The following is a 24,552-nucleotide window of genomic DNA, read 5'->3' on the forward strand; positions in this document are numbered from 1 at the left end:
TCTGGGCCATTTGATTTCTTTCCTTTTTTTTTTCTTGCTGTCACACAACTCCCAATTGCGGGTGATACTGAAAAGGAAAATCCACGCGGCACGCAGTAAAACACTTGTGAAACAAACCCCGATGTCCGGGAAAGCTTGATCTGTCAACAGATATAATCATGTATTTCTATGCCTAGATTTTCCGATATGTTATATACTAGCGAAAAAATTCAGTCAGAAGTGAAAAAAAAAAACAATCTGGGAAGGCCATGGCACCCAACTATATATAATTTATTCTGACGTTGACTCCTCAAAACCTTCCACTAAGACATAAAAGTGATAGGTTAACATAATATTTCTGCTCCAGAAAATAACTTTATTGGAACAATTACCAAGAAACAACGTTGTACGTTCACTTGCTTGTAGAAAAGAGCCGGCACACTTTACACCGGGGGAAATCCTGAAACAAAAGAAGAGCAAGATGGATAAGGTTGTTCTCTGTAAGTAGGCGCAACAAAATGTCGCGAATTGAAAGCAGCTGTTTCTCACATAGCCTAACAAGAGCACGCAGTGGTGATGCACAGTTCAACAAGTGCAGTATTTTTTCCGACATTAATTGGAATTCTGAAGCGTATCTATTTGGAATATTCGGTGTATTCAATTCTTAATACTGAAGCGATAATTGTTCCTATGCATTTACAACAAAGTTCTTGTGAGCCACCTCTATTTTTTTCTGAACCATTAGAAATCTTTTCGGAATATTGCGAGACACAGAATATGTTTTTTGAAAGTTTATCGTTGAAACGTACAGCTTTGCTGCAGGAAACTACTGTTACGACATTCTCTGGAAGGTTTCAGAAAGTAATCCGTCTTGGGTATGATGAGCCCTCATATTACTCTTTTCTAGCTGTATATACTAGATGAAGTGTCTCGTGTGAAATTATCAAAGTTCACAGAAGTTTGACTATATGAACATACTAACCAATCACGTAAGCCGAGTTTAAAGAAAACTAAATCAAAACATGTGGACGTTGATTGTTGATATAGCTCTCTTGAAACTTTTTAGCTCTTGGTTTGAGCCCACGAAGTGCCTTGTTTGAAATAAAATCTTTCTTCAGTTGTCCGGACACCATCTACGCTATTCAACGGCTTGTGTATGAGAATGACCTTCCGACGTAGCATTCTCCATGCCTACGCTGCCAGACGTGTTGGTGCATCAATTGACACCCTGCAAAAACTAAGCTCGAGTGCTTTCAGTTTTGGCATGTATTAAACCTAGATGTGACGATTTCGTTTTATTTTGTTTTGTTATGCAATCTAACTGTATGGGCTCACGTGTGCGTAGCACTCGCTGAATAATGTGGTGAGGCCGTACTACGGCGCCAAACTTGTGTTCCAGAATTTCTCACGGAGCGCGCGAATTGATTATACTTCACGACGCCCCAAGACCAGGATGTGAAGGATGCTGTAGTGGAGGGCTCCGGAAATTTTAATCATATGCAGTTCTTTCACGTGCTCCCAAAGCTAGCTAAGCACATGGGCCTCTAGCATTCCGCCTCCATTGAATTTCGCCAGTCACAGCCGGAGTCAGTCCCGTGACCTGAGGCTCACCAATTTTTTACCGCCGTGGCAGGTAATCTTACTTTTATTGCAAGACACATTCATGCAGCAAACTTACATATTAAGATGAGGTTGCAGCCTTAGACGAAGTACATTGAAGTCTGGAGCTTGTCGAGGACGCGGACAGCCTCCACGTACTGAATGGTGGGGACGTTGTCCCCGCTGCCTCCCGAGGAGTCACTGCCGGAGCTGGCCACGTCCACTTTGCTCACAATGTGAGTCTTGGCCCGAAAGGCCGCCAGGTGCGCGTAGTATACGGGCGCCGGGATGCTGACGCTCCTGGCACAGCGGGCGTACGTATGGCACAGATAGTAGGTCAGCCTCTGGAGTTCGTCAGCCGTGAAGTTAGAGTCGTCCCAAACCACGTAGTAGTGCGCAGGACGACTTGTGCCCTGCACCGCACAGGAGTACCACTCTGATAAAGACGGGCTACTCTTGGCGTATGCCCCCCCCCCCCCTAATATACAGGGTGTCCCAATTATCAAGCAACATTACGTTTATTAGCTTGTTGAGCTAAAGAAACTATAATTAGACTGATATTGACTTGTGATGCAAGCTGCTGTAGACGAAATCTCTAATATGCAAGTCAGGTTAATGATTGATTTGTGGGGTTTAACGTCCCAAAACCACCATATGATTATGAGAGACGCCGTAGTGGAGGGCTCCGGAAATTTTGACCACCTGGGGTTCTTTAACGTGCGCCCAAATCTGAGCACACGGGCCTACAACATTTCCGCCTCCATCGGAAATGCAGCCGCCGCAGCCGGGAATCGAACCCGCGACCTGCGGGTCAGCAGCCGAGTACCTTAGCCACTAGACCACCGCGGCGGGGATGCAAGTCAGGTTAATTGAGCTAATTCTGGTTATAGAGTACTTGTCACTGTTAAGCCCGGGCGACTCCTTGTGGAACCGAATAAATACCTGGGCAATACTCGGTAATCGCGATGTGATCACGTTAACACTTCGTGCATTGGCGTGTGAATGCACGTGTGCCTAGAAAAGCCAGTATGAGTCGAGCACCGACCAGCTCTGCCCTGCGCCAGTATTGCTCGACTCTGTGCAAACTGCGCATTTTTTTTACTTTGTCAGAAGGCTCAACTAAACAGGTTCGCGTCAATTCAACAACCGAATGATATTTTTTTCACAATGTGAACTTCTACAATGTGAGTAAATATAGCCGACATGAAAGAAAATGGCTTGTCATGTACCGCACTCTTTCCCCAACCCGATAGAAGTATTTGTGTGCCATTCTAGCCAAGCGGAAAAAATCACCCCATAAGGACAAATCCTATGATTGGACCGAAGGTAGTATTTCATTATATCTATCGGGAAAATTTTAGCAAGTAGTTAGGGTATGAACTAGATAACTAGATATCAATCATATATATATATATATATATATATATATATATATATATATATATGTGTGTGTGTGTGTGTGTGCGTGTGTGCGCGTGCGCGTGTGTGTGCGTGCATGCGTGCGTGCGTGTGTGCGTGTGTTTGTGAGATGTGTGTGTGTGTGTTTCAGAATATGTTTCCGTAGTTGAGCATCGAAGCCCCCAACAACATTATCTCGTGCACAAGCATTCCCCCGAGGCACACCACAGCTGAACTCTCGTGCTTTTTAAACACGAAAATGTTTAATGCCGGTGTTCACCATGGCTCCGCTTAGGTATTAGCATCCTGGATGGGAATTTCCAAAATATATCAACTGATTGCGAAGAAACAATTGGCCCCGTATCTCTGTGTTACACTGGAAATGTCGAAAGACGACAGTCTTGCCTCTGGAGAGAGTGAACAAAACGTTTATTTGTTGTTTTGCGCAAAAAAAATGGTGAATTGTATTCTGGAGGAGCTGCGTAAGAGTGTCTCGAGCGTGCAGCGGAGGCGAACGAGTGCATCAAGTCAAATCACTCGGGACACATGAGCGCTATCTGGCAGTTATCTTGGAAAACGAAGCACGTGGCATGCGTGCCCTTCTCTGAGGCGATAAGGTGTAGAATGGAAGACGACGGGAAAGTGCCACCACCTTGTCATCTTAGCAAAGCGTTGGAAACACTTGCCTTTTCGTGCAAGCATTGCATGATCAGCACAGCGTGATAAACGCTACGGTCCTTAGAATTACATAAGTATGCTTTTTCTAGGAAAAGATACACATACAAAATATTGACGTCTTGTTATGGTGCCTCAAATATGCGCAATAATTCCTTTTTAATTATTCATTGGCAATCACACAAGTATGAACGCTGAATATTGAGCAACATGGGTGTGCGCTGCGTCGGGGGTCGGCCGTTTGGGGTATCGTCTGGTGCCTTTTTAGGGTACCGTTAAGGGCGGACAAACAGACAGACCAATACTTTGGCGTTGAATGTCCCCCCAAAAAGACTATCGTCTATAAAAGTACGGTTTGCATTATCTTTCACTTCGTGTCCGAAATCGGGTTACTGCTGCAAGCACACTTGCTTAGTACCCACTAGGGAAATAATAATAAACTTTTCGGTAGTAGGTCGGCGTTCGCTATGCTATTTTTTGTCATTCTTCTGAGAACCGTGGTATCCGCTAAACACTTTCAAGGAATTTCGTGCCAATTGTCCATGCCGTGGCTGGCGACGATGAGGAGTTATGGCTGTAGTAGACATGCGCCACAGTTAATAGGGAAACAGAACATGCTTTTTTAATGGGTTAGAGCATTGGATGGCCCACTCGTTATGCTAATCACATTTTTCGACGACTGGTTGTTCTTTCGCAGTTTTAAAACGGTTTATAAGTCGTAATAACGCGATTGCTTCCCCTACATATGGCGTGCCTAAGGCGAGTTTGACAACAAGTTACAAGCACCGGCGTAAATCAGCGGTAGCATATTGGGCTGGCTCCCAGCGGACCCGGGTTCCAGCCCCACTGTGCTATTGGCGCAAGATTGTTTTTCAATTTCACGCGATGTGGTTACGGATGGCGGCGGCGGCGGACAACATGCAACTGCGTGTGGCTTTAAAAAGGATCGCATAACAGCTTTAGCTGTAAAAACACACCACTGTGATCTTATAGAGAGACAGGCTCTTATCAGAAAAGTGTTCCAGCCGCTTTAGCGTTGAAAAAAGTAGGCCGTATGATATGGAAAATGATAGCCACGCACAATCGATTGAGAGGAATCCCTGTACGAATCTGGCACATGTTGGCGCTTGACCTTGGAACGTGCGGAACGCTACCTCTGGCAACAGAAAAGAGGCAAAACAGTTGCTTGCATGTAGTGGGCTAATTTGAAAGTGGTATTTTTTTTCGCGAGTGGAAGTGCAGTCACGTGTTATTTTCACTTTTTCACGGGCATTCTGGGATAAAAGGAAAAAAATTAGCGTACAATAGGTACGTTCTTGAAAGTATCAGACAGATGGCGTTTCAATCTGAGCATATCTGCTTAATTGACATTTAGAAAAATATGCGAGTATTTCTGAGTTGCTTATACAGTTATGACTAATCAATTCTCATTAGCGAAAAATGAGTAGTTCTTTCTACACTACCCTGGGAGCAACATGCACTAGGTTTGGTTCACGTAACCGTGTTCTAATTTTTTTTTACTTTGTGCTGCGTGATGATTGGAACTCCCTGTATATGTGTGAAAAGTAGAGACCCTTATTGTCTTTCTCAAGGTGCTTTCGTGTTTTCGTAGGCTTGCCTTAAGCTTCTTACTTGAGTCCCCTTAGGAGTGGTGAGCAAAGCTTCATTGCAACCCCCCCCCCCCTCCAAAAACAAATGTTGGTCAAGGCCAAGAGAAATCGTGCTTAACAACGGAAAAAAAATGTAGGAATGAAGCGTTGATGTTAATTTACAACACACTGGAGGTCCACATGGGCCCAGGCCAGAGGGGCAAAAAATGACAAAATAGAACAATTTAAAAGGCTAGAAATAAACACGCAGAGACATACATTTCAATTTCAGCGTTATACATTACAATTCAATGAGGTCCATTGATTTAACTGAGTCAATCAACGATATTGGCAGTATATTCTATTTGTTAATAGTGCGAGAAAAAAGACTAAGGTGTTGGTTCTTGTTCATATGGTGTTTAGGACTCAGAGTGATGATGTCTGGTTTGTCTTGTCTCTCAAGGTCGTAGAAATAGAGCAGGTTGAAACAAGAATTGTATCGAGAAGAGAAAAAAAAAATTGAGACCGAGTATTTTACGTCGTGATTTTGATTTTTTTATACAATGAGAGCTTTTGGTAAGTCGCTGATACGGAATATAGAAAATAAAGAAACTAAATCTAGCAGTCTTGCGCTGAACCATTTTTAGTGCATAAATATTGTGGTTGGTGCGAGCATGCCAGACGGTACAAGCATATTCCAACTTAGGCTTGATTAATGTTTTTTATGCATGAAGCTTGGTTTCTGTGGGTGCCTGTTTTAGTTTACGTTGCGTAATACAGAGCTTCCGAAAATAAGAAGCATTAATTTACTAATATAACACTCCGAACTTAGGTCAATAGTTATCACTTTCAAAAACCTCATTCGCCTCAAGAAGGGGGTATGTTGGGAAAACAAGGAAACAACCACCTATGTATTTTCTTCATTTGGTGCATGCCTACTGTTTTTGTTTAATTTAGCTTGCTGCCCCATTGTTTGCACCCCGAATGAATTTGTGGAGGTTAGTGTTCACAAGTTCCTGGTTTTCTCGACAAACAACCTCATGATACAATAAACAGTCATCTGCAAATATTCGAATTTGGACTGGACTTGTGATACCGTCAAGGATGTGAATAATAAACATCAAGAACAGAAGCGGTCCCAGTACTCTACATTGCAGTACCCCCGAAATGAGTGGTGAATGATGCCATCGGGAATCAATTATAGAAACCGACTGAGTGTGTTTGTGTAATTAAGCAGAAATCTAATTGATGATAAAATAGGATAGACCAATGTCTTTTAGTTTTCAAAGTGGCCTTTTATACAACAAAACATTGAACTCTTTGTGAAAATCCCACACAAAATACGTCAGTTTGTCCAGCTTTGTCAAGATTGCTTGCAAAACTGAATTACTGTGGTTAGTTGCGTCGCCGAAGAAAAGCCCTTATGCACCTATGCTGAAATGCAGAAACGATGTTGTCTGTTAAAAATTGATAATGTAATCGGCAAAAATGTGTTCTGGCATGTTACAGCACGAACAAGTTAACGAGATTGGACGATAGTTCGTAATCAATGAAGTGTCTCCTTTTTTTTTTTTGTGTACCGGCACCACAAGTGCCATTCGCCTGTCAACAGGTAGATCTGAAGATGATAAACGTGCACGAAGCATATACGCGAAAGAAGCGGTGATTGCTTCGGAATATTGCTGGAATGCATTTCAAAAAGCCATGAGGACCAGGTGATGCTTTTGTCTTTAGGTTAAAAATCACAGCGACAAAATCTGATAGCAATACATTATCTTCGTAGTTTGAGCTAGATACAGGGTTAAGACAAACAGTTTTTGAAGGAATAAGAAATACACTGCAAAAACACACATAAAATGTTCCGCATTGCCATTATTGTCATCAATACGAATAACATTGATTTGAATCTCATTAACACAATTTTTTTCTAGTTCTAGAAATCCCAAAACTTCTGAGGGGATTTTCTTAGGAAATTTGATAAATTATGTTAAAAATAGTGCCTTTTGGAATGTTTCAATATTTTGCTAAGAGCAATAAAAGCAGTATTAACAATGTCTGTGGATGATGTTCTTTTTTTAAAACATTTAGGCTCTATATTTAGGTGCAAGACTTGTCCCTTTATACAGGGATTAGATTTTTTGTTTCATTGCCATTGTTAGGTAAGAAATTATTGAGACAATAAATTAATCTGTTTAAATCGAACCCAAACGTTACTGACATCCGACCACTAAATACTTCTGAACAATTGTTCGAGATAATGTGAAACCTTCTCATCCCTAGCATGAGAGAAGTATTTCCCAAATCATTTTTTAGATGCTTCCACAATGGCCTGACTTGGGTCCTAGGCTTTCTAGGAGTAAAGATGGGAAGTATGTGTTGTTGAATGCCCCCATCAAGGGTCTTCGAACGCTATTATTGTCCAAAAACCTTCGTCGCCTTTGTTGAATAAACAATGCACCCCCATCTTAGGTTCATAAGGAGGGGGGGCTCTGCCTCTACTTATTCTCGTGCGTATGTCACGCGCAAACCCTTGTGCTTCTTTGCACTCTCCACGGGTGAGTGGGAAGCACAAAGAAGCTCAAGAGCGTGCGTACGCAAGCAGATTGTCATCCCTGGCACTAACTCTTGGTGTTTTTTCAGTTTTCGTGGTACACTACTCGCTTTATTCTATTCGTCAGCCGCAGCCATGGAGAATACAATGGAGCGTAAGCGCTTGGGTAGGCAAGCCACCCTGAAGCCTCTGCGCTAACATTCTGTCAAGTTTTAAAGAGTGACTTGCGTGCCCAATCTATCGCTCACACTTTTTACTCTCCATGAGTGCGTGCCTGGCAACCGGAGAAGGCGAGGAGAATACGAAAGTACAGAATAGCTCAGTAAAAATACAGCCACCACTAAAACTCCAATGCTCTGACCCATAGTGGCCTAGCTGGCGGCATGACATCATGGATAGTGAGAGCGTCTCCTGGAGTGTTTAATTGAGCGCAGCACCATGTCCGTCCGAAAAAGGAGCACCTCTTTTTACGAGCATGCCCATGCTTACCAGCACTTGCAGCCAGAATTGACCAAAGTAGCTGAAAATAAATATCGTTCGGGATCTTTAGGCGTCAGTTCTCACCAGCGAACCATAGGCCGTTTTAAATAGGGGCTAGTGAATCCAAATGAAATAAAGGTGCACAGATGAGGCCACGACTATCGTACCTTGAAATTTTACTGAGCCAGCATGTTCATAAAAATGATAAAAGTACAACCCTCCTATAACTCGCATAGATTTTAGCGCGAAACAAACAATACTATGACCTTCAAAAACAGTCGGCAGTTCAGTGCCAAGAGCACTTATGGCACTGATGCCCGAACCAGCCCAAACAGCATTATGGCAGAATGTATCGCCCCCAAAACCTTGAAAATATTTTTCTTTAGAGAACCTACGTAGGCAAAAGTAACGGCATTAAAGTATACAGCGTTCATATTAATCACTGTCACAAAGAGCATCTAAATTGGAGTACCCGAATGTACGTGTATTTAGCCCCCATGTGTTTGCCGTCACTGTGGCGGGAACAGAACGTAATAATTGTGGGGGCTTTCCGCACCAAGAACACGATGCCATTACGAGGGACGCCACAGTGAAGCACTCCGTAAACTTTGACTCCCGAAGGTTTAATAAAGAGGCACTGCAACACTTTTTCAAGCAGCCATCGAATAGCTTCACCAAAGTGGGATGAGGGTTTAGAAAAAAAAATGAATATCGCAATAATGAAAATTCCATACACATGTATCATTGCATGAACACTTCAATCATACAAGCATATCTCAAACCCCGTTTATAAAGAAAAAAAAATGTCTAATTTACACATTGTGCTTAGGTAATTCTTTAGGCTTGTTATAGTACCTAAGAATACAAAAACTTAGATTTAAAAATTGAATCTTCTAAAAGGTTCACCGTCCAGGCTAAAGTGAACTCGATGTCAGAACAGCCATATCCTTAATCACACTTTTAAAACCAAAAAGGAGCTACCAGTAATTAGCTGCCATTCATGAAATGTTTACAAATAGATCAACGTGGAGAAAGACCAAAGACTGTTGTTTGATTTGTTATGTGGGGTTTAACTTACCAAAACCACCATAAGATTATGAGAGACGCCGTGGTGGAGGGCTCCGGAAATTTTGACCACCTGGGATTCTTCAGCGAGCACCCCAGTCTTAGCACATGTGCCTACGGCATTTTCGCCTTCATTAAAAATGAACCCGCCACAGCCGGGATTCAATCCCGCCAACTGGGGTTCAGCAGCCAAGTACGTAAGCCACTAGATCACCGCCACAGGGTAGAAAGATTAGCCTGTAGATCGAGTGCTTCGTTAAAGAATGATACCAAGTTTGTTTAAATACATTCGCAAACTAACTGAGCTTCCGTAAGGCCGATAGAACTCACGAAAGTGACTCCAGAAAGTTTCGTGATTAGAATAAAAAGCATTCGCAATTTATTGAGCCTGAAAAAAAAGAAAATATTTTGCCATACCATTTTTGCAGAGCACTTCAAATTGTGATTTTGGAAAAGCTACCCTTCTTCATTTCTATTTTATGAATGCTTGAATCAATGTCATGCCTTAAAGAGTTCGTTGCTTCACGAATGAAACGCCCCAAATCATATTTGGAATTCGCCAACTGGGAGCAGAGTTGCAGAAATAGTTTGCACAGTGTAATCATTTCCTATTCTCGCGTCCCGACCAGTGCGTTAGAAGCTAAGCTGGCAGGCATGGCAGATACCAAAAAAAAAGGTACATCGCGTGCCATATGACCTTAAGCTTTTTTGCTTCAAGTGCGTGGCTTACATTTAGTGTGATCGTCAGAGCACGCGGGGGCATGTGGCAGCATCCCGCAGTGGCCATGGTAGCTATGCAGCTTACGATGCTCAAATCAGCCAGTGGTAAAGAATTCGAACATGCGGCATTTTCATTTGGGCATATGGCATAATTTGTAGAAAAGAGCGAACAATTTCTATTTGAAATTTGTAGTTGCGCGCAGAGCTATGACTTATGGCGTCCGTATTCCCAGGGGCCTAGACTACCATACACGCTCGAAAAACATGAGAGCCGCTCCAACACGCACCTAAATTTAACTGTACACTTGACAATCGCGTTTCGAATCCACTCACTGCAGCGCATCATGTTTACCTGGATTCCGAAGTGACTGCAGAGGAAAAAGTCGAAGTCGAGCGGGTGCGTGACCACCGTGTCTACGGTGGTGCCAGGCGGTACGTTGCGGCACTTGCCGACTCCCTCTCGCTCGTTGGCTGGCATAAACCGCGTGTGGTGGCGCTTCTGCACCACGATGAACGTCAGGGGAGGCTCGTACGTATCATTCGGAGACATCTCCTTGCATGCCAGGCGGATGGCGCTCACCTGCAATTTAAGAAAGGATTCCTCATTTCAAAGAGTTCGGCCAATCAGATTTGGTACAAAGTTTTGTTATTTCGTGCCGGCGAACGAAACTTTTTTTTTCTTTAGAACGAGAAGTTAGTGAAATTGGTTTCATTGGATCAATTTTTAACGATAGTAACTGCATGCATTTTAAACGACTCAGCCTTCGGCTTCACCTTCACTACAACGTGATATTGTGCTTTGACATGCCATTGCCAATAGCGTTGGAACAATCGCCGACTGTAAGCATTTTAGTTAACAATTGAAGGTACTTATTCTCTTACGACGATTTTACTTGTATGGAATACCACTTGAGGTTTGTGTAATGCTCTTTGAACTTTACTTTATTACGTTTTCATATGTTTATTATTAGCAGTCAGCCTCTCAGAAGCGCTGTAATAACGAAGTACTGATACCACTCACCTCTCGGTTTCGCACTTCGAGGAACTGGCTCTCGCTAACGCCGTCCCGGTAGAAGATGATGCGCTGCGGCTTCTGCCTTGTGGAGCGATAGAAGGCCCTGAGCAGGTTCTTGATCATCTCCTTGAGGTCCTGGATGATCTCTATGTGCCCCTTGGCATTCTCCGACCCCATCTGCACGCGGATGGAGGTGCTGAACTTGGACGGGGTCGCATCCAGACTGCCCACGCAGGCAGCGATCGATGGGCGGATCCAGTCACCGGGCGAAGGGTGCGAGACGTCGGCGCCAATCACGATCACTGGCGTCCGGAACAGCAAGGGCTTCTCCTGCAACAGCAGGCTATTGTTGGTTCCGCCCATTTTGGTGTTGATCTTCTGCAACAGGTTCTGCACGAGTGGTACGTTGCACTTCCAGATCACGTTACTGTCGCGTACGCACTGCGTGCGCAGTCCCAGCTCGGTCTCTGCCACCTGCTTGATCTCGGCATAGTTGGTCGACTTGGCGAGGATGATGACGACCATCTGAAGCCCGCTGTGATTCTTAAGCTGCTCGTCAAGGATGAACCGGATGGAACGACTGTTAGGGTTGGCCGTCGAAATGGCAAGTGGCTGGGTGATGTGCATGCCCAGTTCTTTGCCGATGCGGAGAAGCATTTTGACAAAGTTGTCGACGCTGTCCCGCTGCGCTAAGTGGCTCATGCTTACCACCGTCCAGCAGTCCATGGTGGCTGGGTTGTAGAAGTGCTGGCCCCGAAGATCCCACGTGCCGTCGCGCGGCTTGCTGACCTTGTCCTGTTCGAACACCAACGACGGAGGGTCGAGAACACGACCTCTGAGCTGCGTCGGATTGGTGCTGATCTTGATGCCGAATTCACGCAGGTAGTCCTGGGAGGTGTTCACCAGGTCGTGCACCGACTGGCGGATTTCCTGTTAGAAGGCACGAAATTTCTATTTTTGGTTTTGCAACCAAAAAACGTTCTGGACGTCATGCACACGTTTCCATCAGAGACTAACTTATGTCAAGACTCACGGCTACACGTCATCCGCGGTTCATGCTGTAAGCCTGTCAGTGTTTGCGTTGGTCTTCCAGAAATGCTGCCACGTGTGAATGGCGGGTGTTGTACATATCTTTTTGATGAAATAATGTAAGCCAAATGTCAGTGGCAATGTAGTCAAAAGTTTCTCTCATTCTGTGTTAATTTACTGCTACCGATATCATTAGCACCAGATTGCCCGGTTCACTATCTTCTAGTCATTCCTGTTTGGTTGATCTTTTTCATTTAGGCTGAACCTAGGGATACCACACACAAAAAGAAAAATGAAACAACGAAGCGGCTTCATGGCCTATAGTGAAACATTGCAATAAAACTGTATTTCGTACGATTACAGTCGTCGCGATGCATTGTGCTTGGATGTCAATTGGCACAAATTTTCTACACGGACTTCCTCTAAAAAGAACGAACAAGTGTGCACTTGTGATATGAAGTTATGCCTCAAGATTTGTGTCGTTCACTACGTACTTGTGTCAAATCAGGAATATAAAAATTACTTTGCTTGAAAATCTGAGCATGTATAACACTACACCAACAACGAGTTATGCTAAAGAGACTCCGAGTTGCTGTTAACGAGTTCCGACTTGTCGCATATAAAACTCTTTCGAAGATATGCTGTATCTTTTGGAGAGTCGCACATCGTAAAGAGTGTGAGTAATTATGAAGGTGTTCGTAAAATGTAAACCTTTATAGCGCTCAAGAGTCAGGACCAGATATCCGCATCGTCAGAGGCATGCGCAAAGTTCTGCATAAGGACGAGACATTTTGCAACGTTGGTAACCGATTATTCGTTAAAATGCATTCCTAAATAATCGAAAGAAAATTATTGGTAACTGCTAGGTGCCCTTATGACACATCTTGGGTCACACTGTATTGGTACGATACCTGAAATCTCTTGGCAGGCGGCTTGGATGTGCACTTGATCATCCTGGTGGTCTGGTTCTCGTCGAGCTTTTTGCGGCAGTGCTGGCCCTCGACCAGCTCACACACCTCAAAGGGTATATACACCGGATGGTCGAGCCGGCCGCACTGCACGCACGGAAAGTGCGGGTACTGCAAGGGAGCGTAACGCTGTCCGAAGTATTCGGACACCGTGAGAGTGGCCCCATCTTCGGTGTCAAAAGAGATCGCCATCGCTGACCTCCTGGTGACACGCACAACCTTGTATTTTCGTGGGTAAGACAGGTGTGTAACTTTGACGCGTAAACCCTTGAGCTCTTTGTTGAGCCGCGTGTACTGGCACTGTGTGAGTGACCGGAACTCAGAGGGCGTCATGACGCGTCTGTCGCTGTCACTAAATATCTTGCACATGAAGCTGACCAGGGGCAACGGTTCGTAAAAAGCGGTCGCCGACACGTCTAAGTTCAGCATGGGCTTCCACTGCGCCGGCCGCACGCTCGTGTAGTAGCCGAACCAGACTTCGCGGCCTCCGCCCAACGCGTAAGTGTCGTACGGTGGTGTGAAGAAGCTACGCCCCACTGGCGTCAGTTTAATCGATGGTCCGTGGCGTACCACGGTGTCGATGGCTTGTAGCACCTCCTGGGGCACATTGCTGACGCGATTCTGGTACATGGCTTGCAGGGCGTCAAGGTTGACCGTGGCAGCGTACTGGACCTTGACGGTGAACCTCTGAACACGGCGGCCCTCCTCCAGGTCGACGGCGAAGATACGCTCACGGAAGTTGAGCTGACGTCGCGTATAGAGATTCTTGCGACCGTCGAAGGCCGGGATGCAGTTCGAGAGCTCGCCTTGATATTTTTTCACGAGAAGTTCGATGATTGTGCGATTAATCCTTGTGCTTAAGCAGCGGTACTTTTTCTGCTCGGGCACCTTGGCTGCTTTCGTGGAGGTCTCAGAGCATATCTCGACGTCATAGTGGTATACGTTGCCGTTTGGGATGTCGACATCAAAATGGTTGGTGACCAGCTGGATTAGGCGGCCTAGCGTGCCGTGGGCTGGACGCCGAGGGAAGTGTGACGGAAGGCTAAGTGCAATTTCCTGTGAGACAGTTATAACGTGCGACAGGTATTGTGAATCAATTCTCACATTTGATGTGGTTTCTAACCAGACCTATATATTACTGGAACAGGTACAAGTGACCAATTTCATTTATTTACCTTGAAGTATGAATAATCTCGATTATCATTTCTTCCTTTAAAATTTAATTTTAGTGTTCATTTACAGCCTCATAAGCGTAACTGAGCATTTACAAAAATGCAGTAGATTACTTTGGAGTTATTCTCGTTCAAAGATTTATTGCCGTAACACCATATCTCAAGGTTAACTCAAACTACAACGAATTATTGTGGCTTGCGCAGTTGATAAAACGCTGGGAGGCTTAATGTTCCTTTTTTTGAGTACAGTGTTACAAGCCAAATTTCAACAGGAGTTTTACAAAGTTTTCATCCCTGAGATTTTTGCATTTATTCATTTAAAGGCTAGCTGCTGCACCAAACACTGAGTGCAATTACTAGAGAAAATGGTGCTTTTATGACGTCAGAACATATTGGACATCAGGGTACAGTTGTGCAGTGCTTCAATGTTAGTGTTCAAGTCCTATCAATGCTGCGTTTCGCAGTTGCTGCAGACTTCGAGTAAGGCATTGCAAATAACTTCAAGAAAAGTCTTTGTAAGCGCTGCCCGCCGGACAGGAGGGATTTATAAAGAGCGGCCGCACATCTTTCAGGACGAAGACTGCGAAACTGTTTATAAACCATGCATTTCCGGTACACAATTACAAAGAAGGAATTGCGGAGAATGTTATAGTACCCATGTAATAATCTATTTCAAAATTATACGAGACGGTGACTGATTGCAAGTTGTTGATTACTTATACCGCTTTCCGTACTACTGTTTCAAAAACGCAAAGTACCAATTTTGGCACGATCAATTCGCAGAGAGTTCGTAAATAATTCACCCACCTATGCAGTCTTAGTTTGAGCTTTGCGCGATACACTTTAGAACAGAGGTCTCAAGCATGCGGGTTTTTCACTAGTGTCCCGGCCCCGCACATATACCTGGCTTCATCATATTTTTTCTTCATATCTTGGAGTATGCGCATGAGCTACAGCAAATCTGGTTTCAAGTATTTTTTTTTCGTGAATAATCCCACGTGGTGACCATTTGCAAAAAATTTCATCCTTTTGAAGATTGCTATCGATACCTTTTTTGAATTCTGACACGCAGTTTCATTCAGGGATAACCCAAATAAAATACAGGAAAAGGCCGCCTTTTCAAATTCAAAGTTAACAGATAAGTTCTGCCAGATATTCCACTAATACGAGATAGACTGAATATTACGTGAATTCAGATTAGCAGGTTATGTTTTAGTAACAGCGCAACAACTTCAGGAAGAGACAAAAAATTAAGCTCTTGTTCAGATTAGCAGTTTTGTGCTTAAGGGAACACTGACGCGACTTTAAGGCACCCGAAAAGGGATACATTTCACATCTATGGCGGGTAGTATCAATCCTCCCCACTCAATGGATCCAGACGACGCGTATGAAAAATTTTATTTCGCGCCTCGCCGCTGTGGTGTAGTGGCTGAGGCACTCGGCTGCTAACCCGAAGGTCGCCGAATCGAATCCCGGCAGCGGCGGCTGCATTTTCGATGGGGGCAAAAATGCTCTGGGCCTGTTCGCTCCGATTTGAGTGCACGTTAAAAAAACCCTCGTGGCCAAAATTTTTGGAGTCCTCCATGCACTACAGCGTCTCTCATAACCATAAGATAAATGTGGGACCTTAAACTCCACGTTTCTAACAATTTGTATGCATTGTAAAGTTAGCGTCGATCAGCACAGGCACCCCCCCCCCCCCCCCCTAGTGGATTATTGCAAGTGAACACAGTTTACCGGGTTTGCGTTTTCTGCCTCCTGCATGCAGAATAACAAGCATAAGTCGCTAACTAATTCTCTGTACGGCCATTATATCATCGTTTGCGTGAACCACAAGCGATTGAGCCGTTGCAGCTGTTGCAAGTAGGTCACGAGTTTGTCTTCCCGTGACGTTAGACTTGTGCTTTCGCGTCACTGCGAAACCGGCCTTTTTATCGAAAACTATATTGCTGTTTCAAGGTAGCGATATAAAAATGTATTCAATGCATGTTTAAGTATCATGAGACTCGGTAAAGTTCGACAACCGTGTGTTCGTTTAAAGCAACAATGAGAAAACATTTACAATTCGTGTGAGTGGCTGCCTGCGTGCAGATATTTTGCTTTGATTACACTTACCGCCATGCGCATTTCGTCCATCGGTGACCCAGTGGAGGTCACGGCGAGCTTAGCTTCGGTTTTGGGTGGCGTCGTCGCCGGCGGAGAGGTCGGAGACAGGGAACCGGGCGGACTGCCCACGGCAGTGCCACCCGCCGTTGTGGAGTTACCGTTGCTGATGAGGCCATTGCTGCGGCCGTTCGCAGTGGCCGGAGACTCATCGGCAGACTGCTGCCGAAGTGGTTGCGCGAGCCCGTTGCATGCACCAGCCACCGAACGGGAAGCTGCGATGTGTACCGGAAAGACGTGGTGATATTAAAGTTAAGCGATGTCGTACTGATCTGAGGGGTATTCGCAAATACAAAACAAAATGCAAAAGAACCAGACAGGATGAGCTTAGACTTCAAAAAAGTACCTATACCGAAAATGAAGAGTTAATTTTGTACACAAAAAAGCAACAACGACGGAGAAACGCACCTGTGAATACACAGTTTAAGAACCGCGATCACCTCAGAGACAACTACAATAACAACAAAAAACAAAGATACCTCTTGCGCCAGAAGTTCAGAAAGCTGACGAACTGTGGTGAAATAACCAACATCATACCAAGCATGTACGTGCCTTAATCATATAGTGGTTTTGGGACGTTAAACCCCACATATCAATCAATCAATCAAGCAAGTGCGTGCCTGCCATTGTGTTTTTCCTGCGTCAAAAACCTATCGAGATAAGCCATTTCACTGTTCAATGGGTTAATAGATGGCTTGCTGATGCAAGTGGTAGTATTGGTGGATATGCGAGCCTTCGATCGATGCCTCAATTATCTATTATTTTTTTTTCGCTGCCGGTAAAGAACGATGGTTTTGGTGAGCATTGTTTTAGTACTTTATGTGTTTTGCGCTTGCAAGTGGCTTCATAGAATAGCTGAAGTTTGCTAAGGTCATTCGCGGGCTAGTTTGGTGTAAATCGTAAGGCGTAGGTTATCAACAGGAAAAAAATACACACAGTTATAGGCCTAATTTCAAATAATGGTTTCATTCGAGAACAGGCAAGCTGTTTACACACTAAGAAAATATCAATAAAAACCTAAGGAACATGTCACGATAAGGCAAAGAGTGCGCACGTGTTATCACTAATCACGCAAGTATCTGCAGTCACCTACTTCAAAGCGATAACTCTAGACACTTCTGTACCTTAGCCAGTAAAAGCTAAAGAAAAAACTGCATGTCTCTCTCATCTTTTCTATACTGTAGGCTTGATTTATTTCGTTGTTCTGTCTAGGGGCCCAATTGAGAATACGTCTGCCACTACGTGTCCTCTATCTCGGTCGTTATACCCTATGGCACATTAATTATTAACAGAAGACCAAATGAAAAGACGCCACATTAATTAATAACAGGGCAGTAAACACACAGTGGTGCGCCGGGTTAAATCCATCGTCCCTTTGGTATAGTCTAAAGAACGTAGCTGCGAAATTGATGAGAAAAACGAAAAAGCAAAGACCTGCTTTTCCCAAAAGCCTATCAGTCTCTGGCGTGAAGTTGGTAAAAAACCATTCGCACAGTCACCGTGCAACACTTTTCCAAGTAATCATGAAATCACGTCTTTATAGAAGTTATTTGCAGATGAATTACGTTCCGAAAAAAAATTTTAGAGTTGGTCAAGTACAGGCGAAGATACAGGGGCACTCTCACACCACCATGTGCACCAAAACCAATGCAGAAAATATGAGAGATAACAAGGGGGCATGATGAGGTGGCCCTTTGCCAGCACGCGTCATGATCTTTAGCAAATTGTTCTTTTTTCTTCGAACGCGCTGCTTATTTTCACCGATTACAAGTGCGCTGGGGCAGGTGGCGGTATCCAGCAGCGGCCACAGTAGCTATGCAGCTCTCGATGCTCAGGTCAGCCACTTGCCATGGACTGAGTTTACGGTGAGGTCATCTTGGTTTATGGCATTTCTTGAGGGAATTAAGAGAACTGTTTCTACCTGAAAGAACTCTCGATTTGAAGTCACGTGCTGCGTCATAACGTTTGGCTCACGTGTTCTCTGAGAATGCCACTACCGATGCACCGTGTTTTCTGACCATTCTAAAAGTGCTTCACGACCCCTTCAAATGCAAAATCAGAAGGCTTCAGTCACCATAATTGTTAAAGTACGTGCATGGGCAATTGTTTGCGCAAAATCATCAACAAAAAAAAAGAACGCGAAAGGTCGACAACGTAAACACATGGGAAGAACTCTAGCACCCTCATTTAGGTAATCAAGAGGGCTTGTCGCCATAATTGTCTTTACAGTGGCCCACTATATGAGGCAAGTTGGAGACACCTGGTTCAGGCATATATTGTTTTTTGTACTATTGTCAATATCATCATGTACCTAAGGCAATTTGACAATCAAATGAAGGTGGACGATTCATTCGTGTAGGGGTGCGTATGCACATGCCCTCTTAGCGTATTTCTCAATATGACAGAACAAACCACGACACTCGACCCTATCTGCGTACCCGCCTACCACCTTGAATCAAGGTGGTCCTCGCCCTCGTTGAAAAGAAGAAAAAAAGAAATGCTGTCATAGGGGAGACCCGCTCAAGTTTGCCCGGCGACGCCAGCGCTTGCCTTTCCCCTGCCAGAAAAAGCGCACAACAATATAGTCTTCCGACCCTTCCGCTCCCTTTGGCTTCCGCGCATTTGCGAAGCACGCGCTGCACGTGAAACGTCCCTCGTTCCGCGAAGTCACCCCAACAGAAAAGGGGGAACTATTGCGGCGTCGTCAACTGTCACAATAACCATGCAAACACGAAGGGGTTGACTCCACCAGTGAAATTCTACCGATTCCCAAACCGATGGTACGAAACAAGCAGACGACAGAAATGGATTAAAGCAGTGCGCCGAAAAAAGTATGTAAACATTTTTTTTTCATAAAACTTAGCACGCGCACAATGCATTCAAAATTACGGGTGTTAATTCCTGCGTCACCGTTCCTCTAATCTATCGAGTTAGTGGGAGATGCACGTCCCCATCTTAAAAGTATAAATTTTCAACGCCCGTCTTTAGAGCACTGTTAAAAAATAGCGAAGAAATATTTTATGCTGCTACTATTATTCGATATTGTTGGGGACGTAGTAGTTGAAGCTGTGTGCACATGTTCTATTAGTAATGTGTTGTTATATATTTTTAAATCTACGCAGCGCCGACGGAAGTGTGTGGTTGCCAAAAGCTTGGACAACTATGAAAAAAAAATAAAAAAAATGCACTAGCCGTTGTTGCACGTCCGTTGGCAGATACAGTGAACTAGTTGTTACTGAGTGTGCAGGAGTAGCCCAAACAACTCGGTGCATTTTTGATACGTGACCAAGATAAAATGCCTTTATAGCAATGCGCTCTTCCCCTGCAGATTAGACACACACAAAAAAGTTTCTCTGAAAGTTGGGCGCTCATCATGATGGTACGCACGCTGTTCGTGAACTCAAGGTACGCGCGATGAGAACGGTGATAATGCAAGGAAAGACACGCGAGATAGATGTCAATTACTGTTGTGGGTCAGAAAGAAGCCCCAAATAGACCATTTATTTTTGAAGTGTTGTGTATACACCACACGATAACTTGGGTGGGTGCTAGTAAATTAAGGTATCCCAACTAATAGCAGTCACAGCGCAAGAACCGCTTAACCTAAAGCACAAGAAGCGGCCTTACCCATGCATCCAGGAACAAACAGTGCATAGTACACAGAGTAAACCAAATAAAACAGGTATGTATTTATGAACGTACAGAAAGTTTTATTCACCTCTAACGTCGTAAACAGCGTCGTCTTTCACTTGCGAAACGCACTTCGCTCTGACGAGGACGGCGTCGTCTGCTACAACTTGCTTCGCTACCCTTTTACCAAATTGCTGCCACGAAAAAAAAAAAAATCCTCAATTGCGGCAACCTATTAAATGTGGACAGAGCGCATACATCATACCCGCGCGCGACGCGAGAATCTCAAAAACACGTGCAGAACGCGTGCCGCGTGCGAGCAAAGCAACGCACTTTCAAGCAGGTTGAATGGGACAGCGGAGAGGCCAACACTCGAGTAACTAGTTTTTTCCCCATATTGACTGACAGCGCCACGCTCCGCAGCGCCTCTCTCGGCGTGGGTCTCCTCTATTGCCCCTGTCATCGAAATACCTATGCGCGAATTGAAGTGCCGAAAGGCAGGCCACTTAGTAAACGCCTCTAAAAAAATGAAAATGTTACGAAGCAAACCAAACATAAGGGTGGGTCCTCGAGTTTTCTTTGCTGTTATTACCTTCCTTCACACACTCGCGAACACAGATTAAGGAGTCTGCAGACACCGGAAATGAAGTTTTGTCATAAACTCCAAGCTCAGAAACCAAGCTTTCATCGCTTAGTCTCCTAAGGAGTGGTTACGATGATGGAGCATAAAACACGCAGTAGCTGTCTACCTATCTTCTCGTTCAAAGTCAAGACTTTCCGGTCCAGTTAAAAAAAAACAATTTTTAGCAAGTTCAAAGCTGTCTGCCATGTCTAAACCTTTTAGTACCGCCGCGAAACGCACAGCGCAAACGCGTCACCATTTTCGCGCAAACGACCTTCGACCCGGCAAAGCACGCATGTTGAGCGTGGGGCTTCGGGCGTGAATAAAACAGGTGTAGGGAGGCACCAGCGAAAGCGTGCAGACCACGAGACCGCCAGGCAAAAGGCATCAATGCGCTTGATTGATATGTGGGGTTTAACGTCCCAAAACCACCATTTGATTATGAGAGACGCCGTAGTGGAGGACTCCGGAAATTTTGACCACCTGGGGTTCTTTAACGTGCGCCCAAACCTGAGCACACGGGCCTACAGCGTTTCCGCCTCCATCGGAAATGCAGCCGCCGCAGCCGGGATTCGAACCCGCGACCTGCGGGTCAGCAGCCGAGTACCTTAACCACTAGACCACCACGGCGGGGCGAGGCATCAATGCGCTATCTAGCGACATGGCACCTGCTACTGTGCGTCCCGTCGTATCAGTTGGCTTCTAATGTCACTCGGTCTGACGTGCGAACGCCGCTCGTAGCCGGAACGAAAACTGGGTGTTGGTTCCTTTGCAGCATCGAATTTGTGCCTTTATATTATGTAGCGGCTGCGACGGGGCCGGTTGCAACCACGAGCTAAGGTTTGTCTTATTTAGGCAATTTTTTCTCGGGTAAGTTATAGCATGGCCAAAAATGCCAAATTAAATTTGGCTGTACTTGATCTATCTGGGTGTGTTGGAGCTTAACTTTACCCATTGTGAAAACAGCAAGCTAAACTCGGCTGAATAAACCTAAAACACCTAACTATCAGGTGATACCATGCTCAACGACGTTTGCTTAGTTTTGGCTACACTTACAACGACTTAATTAGGCTCAATCAGGTTGGCCTAAGCCGACAAGGCAAGCTGAGCTGAGAAAACTTATTTTTGTGTTCTTCGCTTCATCAGGTTGTGGGATACTAGGTTTGCTTACTTATGCCAACCAATCAGGGTAAATAACGACACGAGCCAGTTGCTTGAAGCCGCCCCATCGCAGCCAGTATGTAAAAGAACAGGGAGTTTTAGAATACTATTTGCAAGCGCTGCGGCCGTTGCGGGCGCCATAAGAGTTTTAGAATAGCTTAGAAGTGTGGCAGCTTGGGCTAGTTGGTATGACATGACGATAATTATAGCGCGAGAACAAAACGACGACACAGAGACAAGTGTCCTTCGCGTCTTTCTTGTCTCTGTGTCGTCGTTTTGTTCTCGCGCTTGAGAATAGCGTTTGCCCTGCTGCGAACCGCAATGCACGATCGCAGCGACACCACAGCCTCGAAACCAGCGCTTGCGGGCCGCCATTACCACACGCAATTTCGGATTTTCTGCGTGCGCTCCGCGAACGGGAACACCAACTCGCGTTACGACGCATGCGCAGTGGCAGCGACCGTACCGCAAGGGCTCGCGGTGAACTATTCTAAAACTCCCTGATAGCAGAAATTTGATAAAGCAAAGAAAGCGACACATAGCAGTTTTCGCTGCGAGCGCCATCACCGCGTCAGACAGAGCGACACGAGAGGCCAACTGATACAAGACGCACATGCGCACCGCAGCCGGCTTCTTGTCGCTAGATCACGCGTCGATGCCTCCTGTCAAGGGATCCCATGGTCTTCACACTTTTGCTTAAGACTGTACAGTCGACCACAAAGGTTTGCGGACCATTGCAAGCATGTGTGAAGCTGACTGCCCACGCCACACAGTTATGCGCCGTCTTCCACCGACCGCAATGCTAAAGGCCAGAAACAGCTCTTGTTATCCAGTGGCCTATCAACTTTTCTACTGCCGTGAAGCGCATTGTTCGCAGTTTTCATGTGGAACGCTTATGTGTAGTAAGATGGTCACATTTCTATTTTCATAGCAAGATTATCGCTATCATGGCGTGCCTCATCGAAACGCGTTTTCTCGGCTACGTATCGCTTTGTGTAAAAGATTGGGACTGATAAAAGTTATGCTCAAAAACTGCGCTGGGGCAGATGCCGTAGATGCAGATGCCAAAAAGCGCGGCGCGTTAAAAAGCGCTAGGTTAAAATGATTTAAAACCAGTCAGAAAACACAGGCCACCGATTAAAGGCCTACCCGCATGCACGCAATTTTCTAGTGACAAGCGGCAGCGAAGAGCGATAGTATTCGCTGTCGCGGAGGCCCATCCATCGCCCCTGCTTGTCTCGTCCCGCGTTTCTGTAAAAGTAGAAAAGATCGCTTGTCACCGGGAAGCCGGCGGTGCGATTTCCGGGAACATGGCTGACCACCTGGTTTTCATCTCGGTTGCGATTCACTCTCAATGTTTGTTATCCGTGTGTACTTGAAGGAATGCAGGTATCGACCATCTTTTTGACATTCGAATCTCAAGCGGAGAGATATGATTTGATTTGTGGGGTTTAACGTCCCGAAACCACGCTATGAATATGAGAGACGCCGTAGTGGAGGGCTCCGGAAATTTCGACCACCTGGGGTTCAAGCGGAGAGAAAGAACGGCCGTATTTTGCCACAACTATCATTGAGGAAGGGTTGTCTTGAATTTTGACGGTAGGTTGTTACAAATATGGTCGCTTGCTGCAATGTAAAATTATCATGCGAAGTGCGTCGTAGTCATCGTTCCATACGCTTCTTGACACCCAGTCGTGGCAAAACCAAAGATCGCGAAAAAAAGAAGGCCGTGAAATACTTTCGAGGCTTCTTTATGCCACACAAGACCGTAATAAACTTGGCATGTTGTCATCGATGAACTTTCGAACTTCTATTCACAGTTGACGGTTATGCACACGATAGTTTTCGTACAAGCAACAATTACACTTTGTAGCCAACACGCGGTTGCAGCCATGGCGACGCGACGGAGCAAGTTTGTCGCTGCCGCTTGTCGTTGTCGATAGAAAATCGCCTGTATGCGGTTGTGGCTTAAGGGAGGAATGCGTCTTCGGCGCTGCGGTACTGTCGACCAACGATAACGTAGCGTATGTGTTGAAGAGACACACGAACAAGGACTTGCTTTTCACTTTGTTAAAATACGAGGCAAAACATGTATCTTAGGATAACTTTTAGCTGGCTAGTAGATATTGCTAAACAGCAGAGCGCAGTTCTACAAAGAAATGCAGACAACACGGAACACTTGCGAATGGAACATAGCACTCGCCATGGGCTGTATGTGTTCGCAAGGCCAACTTTCCCACAGTCTGTCCTAGTGAAATTAGCGCGAACATAGATTGACTTCTCGACGAGGGCATGCGCAGAGAACAAGCACGATGTGTATTGGCAGAACAAAGGGTGCTACATCCAGAGCTACTCGCCATGCGCAGAAAAATACCACGAAGTAGCAACGAATTCTTGTAGTCGATTTTTGTCTCTTGTCATACCGGTGCCTTAATTTGCACCGACTTCGGTTCGAGCAACTTCTAAAGCTCTTCTTCTAGCTCTTCTAAAGCTCCTGCTCCAAAGCACACGTCACTCACCCTTCTTTCTACGTCCTCTGCCTGGCGGCGGGCGAGCAGTTCCTTCGCCGGGCATGACGAACACCACAACGGAATGTGCTCCCGCCGACGACGGGGCGTCACTGCTTGGTATGACAGCGGCAGAGGACAAAGTGCGTTGAGTGGCGCCACTATTGCGTGAGCATTGACAATAACGCCATATTTGAAGTTTGACGCTTCGTCACACTTTATGTAAGAA

General features: G+C 45.2%; 1 protein-coding gene across 1 annotated transcript; it reads right to left on the reverse strand.

Moving 5' to 3' along the window:
• Nucleotides 1-334: 334 nt before the first annotated feature.
• Nucleotides 335-24,509, reverse strand: LOC119161926 (protein argonaute-4). The gene is made up of 7 exons (XM_075880064.1): nucleotides 24,336-24,509; nucleotides 16,356-16,618; nucleotides 13,012-14,124; nucleotides 11,078-12,001; nucleotides 10,409-10,636; nucleotides 1,658-1,991; nucleotides 335-439 (listed from the first exon to the last, which is right to left on the reverse strand). Exons 1-6 carry the CDS (start codon nucleotides 24,388-24,390, stop codon nucleotides 1,680-1,682), a joined length of 2,895 nt encoding a protein of 964 aa, XP_075736179.1. The 5' UTR covers nucleotides 24,391-24,509; the 3' UTR covers nucleotides 335-439; nucleotides 1,658-1,679.
• Nucleotides 24,510-24,552: the final 43 nt, after the last annotated feature.

Source organism: Rhipicephalus microplus, chromosome X (genome assembly GCF_043290135.1).
Source record: "Rhipicephalus microplus isolate Deutch F79 chromosome X, USDA_Rmic, whole genome shotgun sequence".
In the NCBI taxonomy this organism is placed as follows: Eukaryota; Metazoa; Arthropoda; class Arachnida; order Ixodida; family Ixodidae; genus Rhipicephalus; species Rhipicephalus microplus.

Excerpts from the sequence above, each read along its gene's own strand:
- LOC119161926 (XM_075880064.1), bottom strand. The coding sequence starts at position 24,390 with ATGCCCGGCGAAGGAACTGCTCGCCCGCCGCCAGGCAGAGGACGTAGA. Across the intron at positions 10,637-11,077 it reads TCGAAGTGCGAAACCGAGAG|GTGAGCGCCATCCGCCTGGC; the intron begins GTGAGTGGTATC and ends CTTAAATTGCAG. Across the intron at positions 1,992-10,408 it reads GCAGTCACTTCGGAATCCAG|GGCACAAGTCGTCCTGCGCA; the intron begins GTAAACATGATG and ends TGTGCGGTGCAG.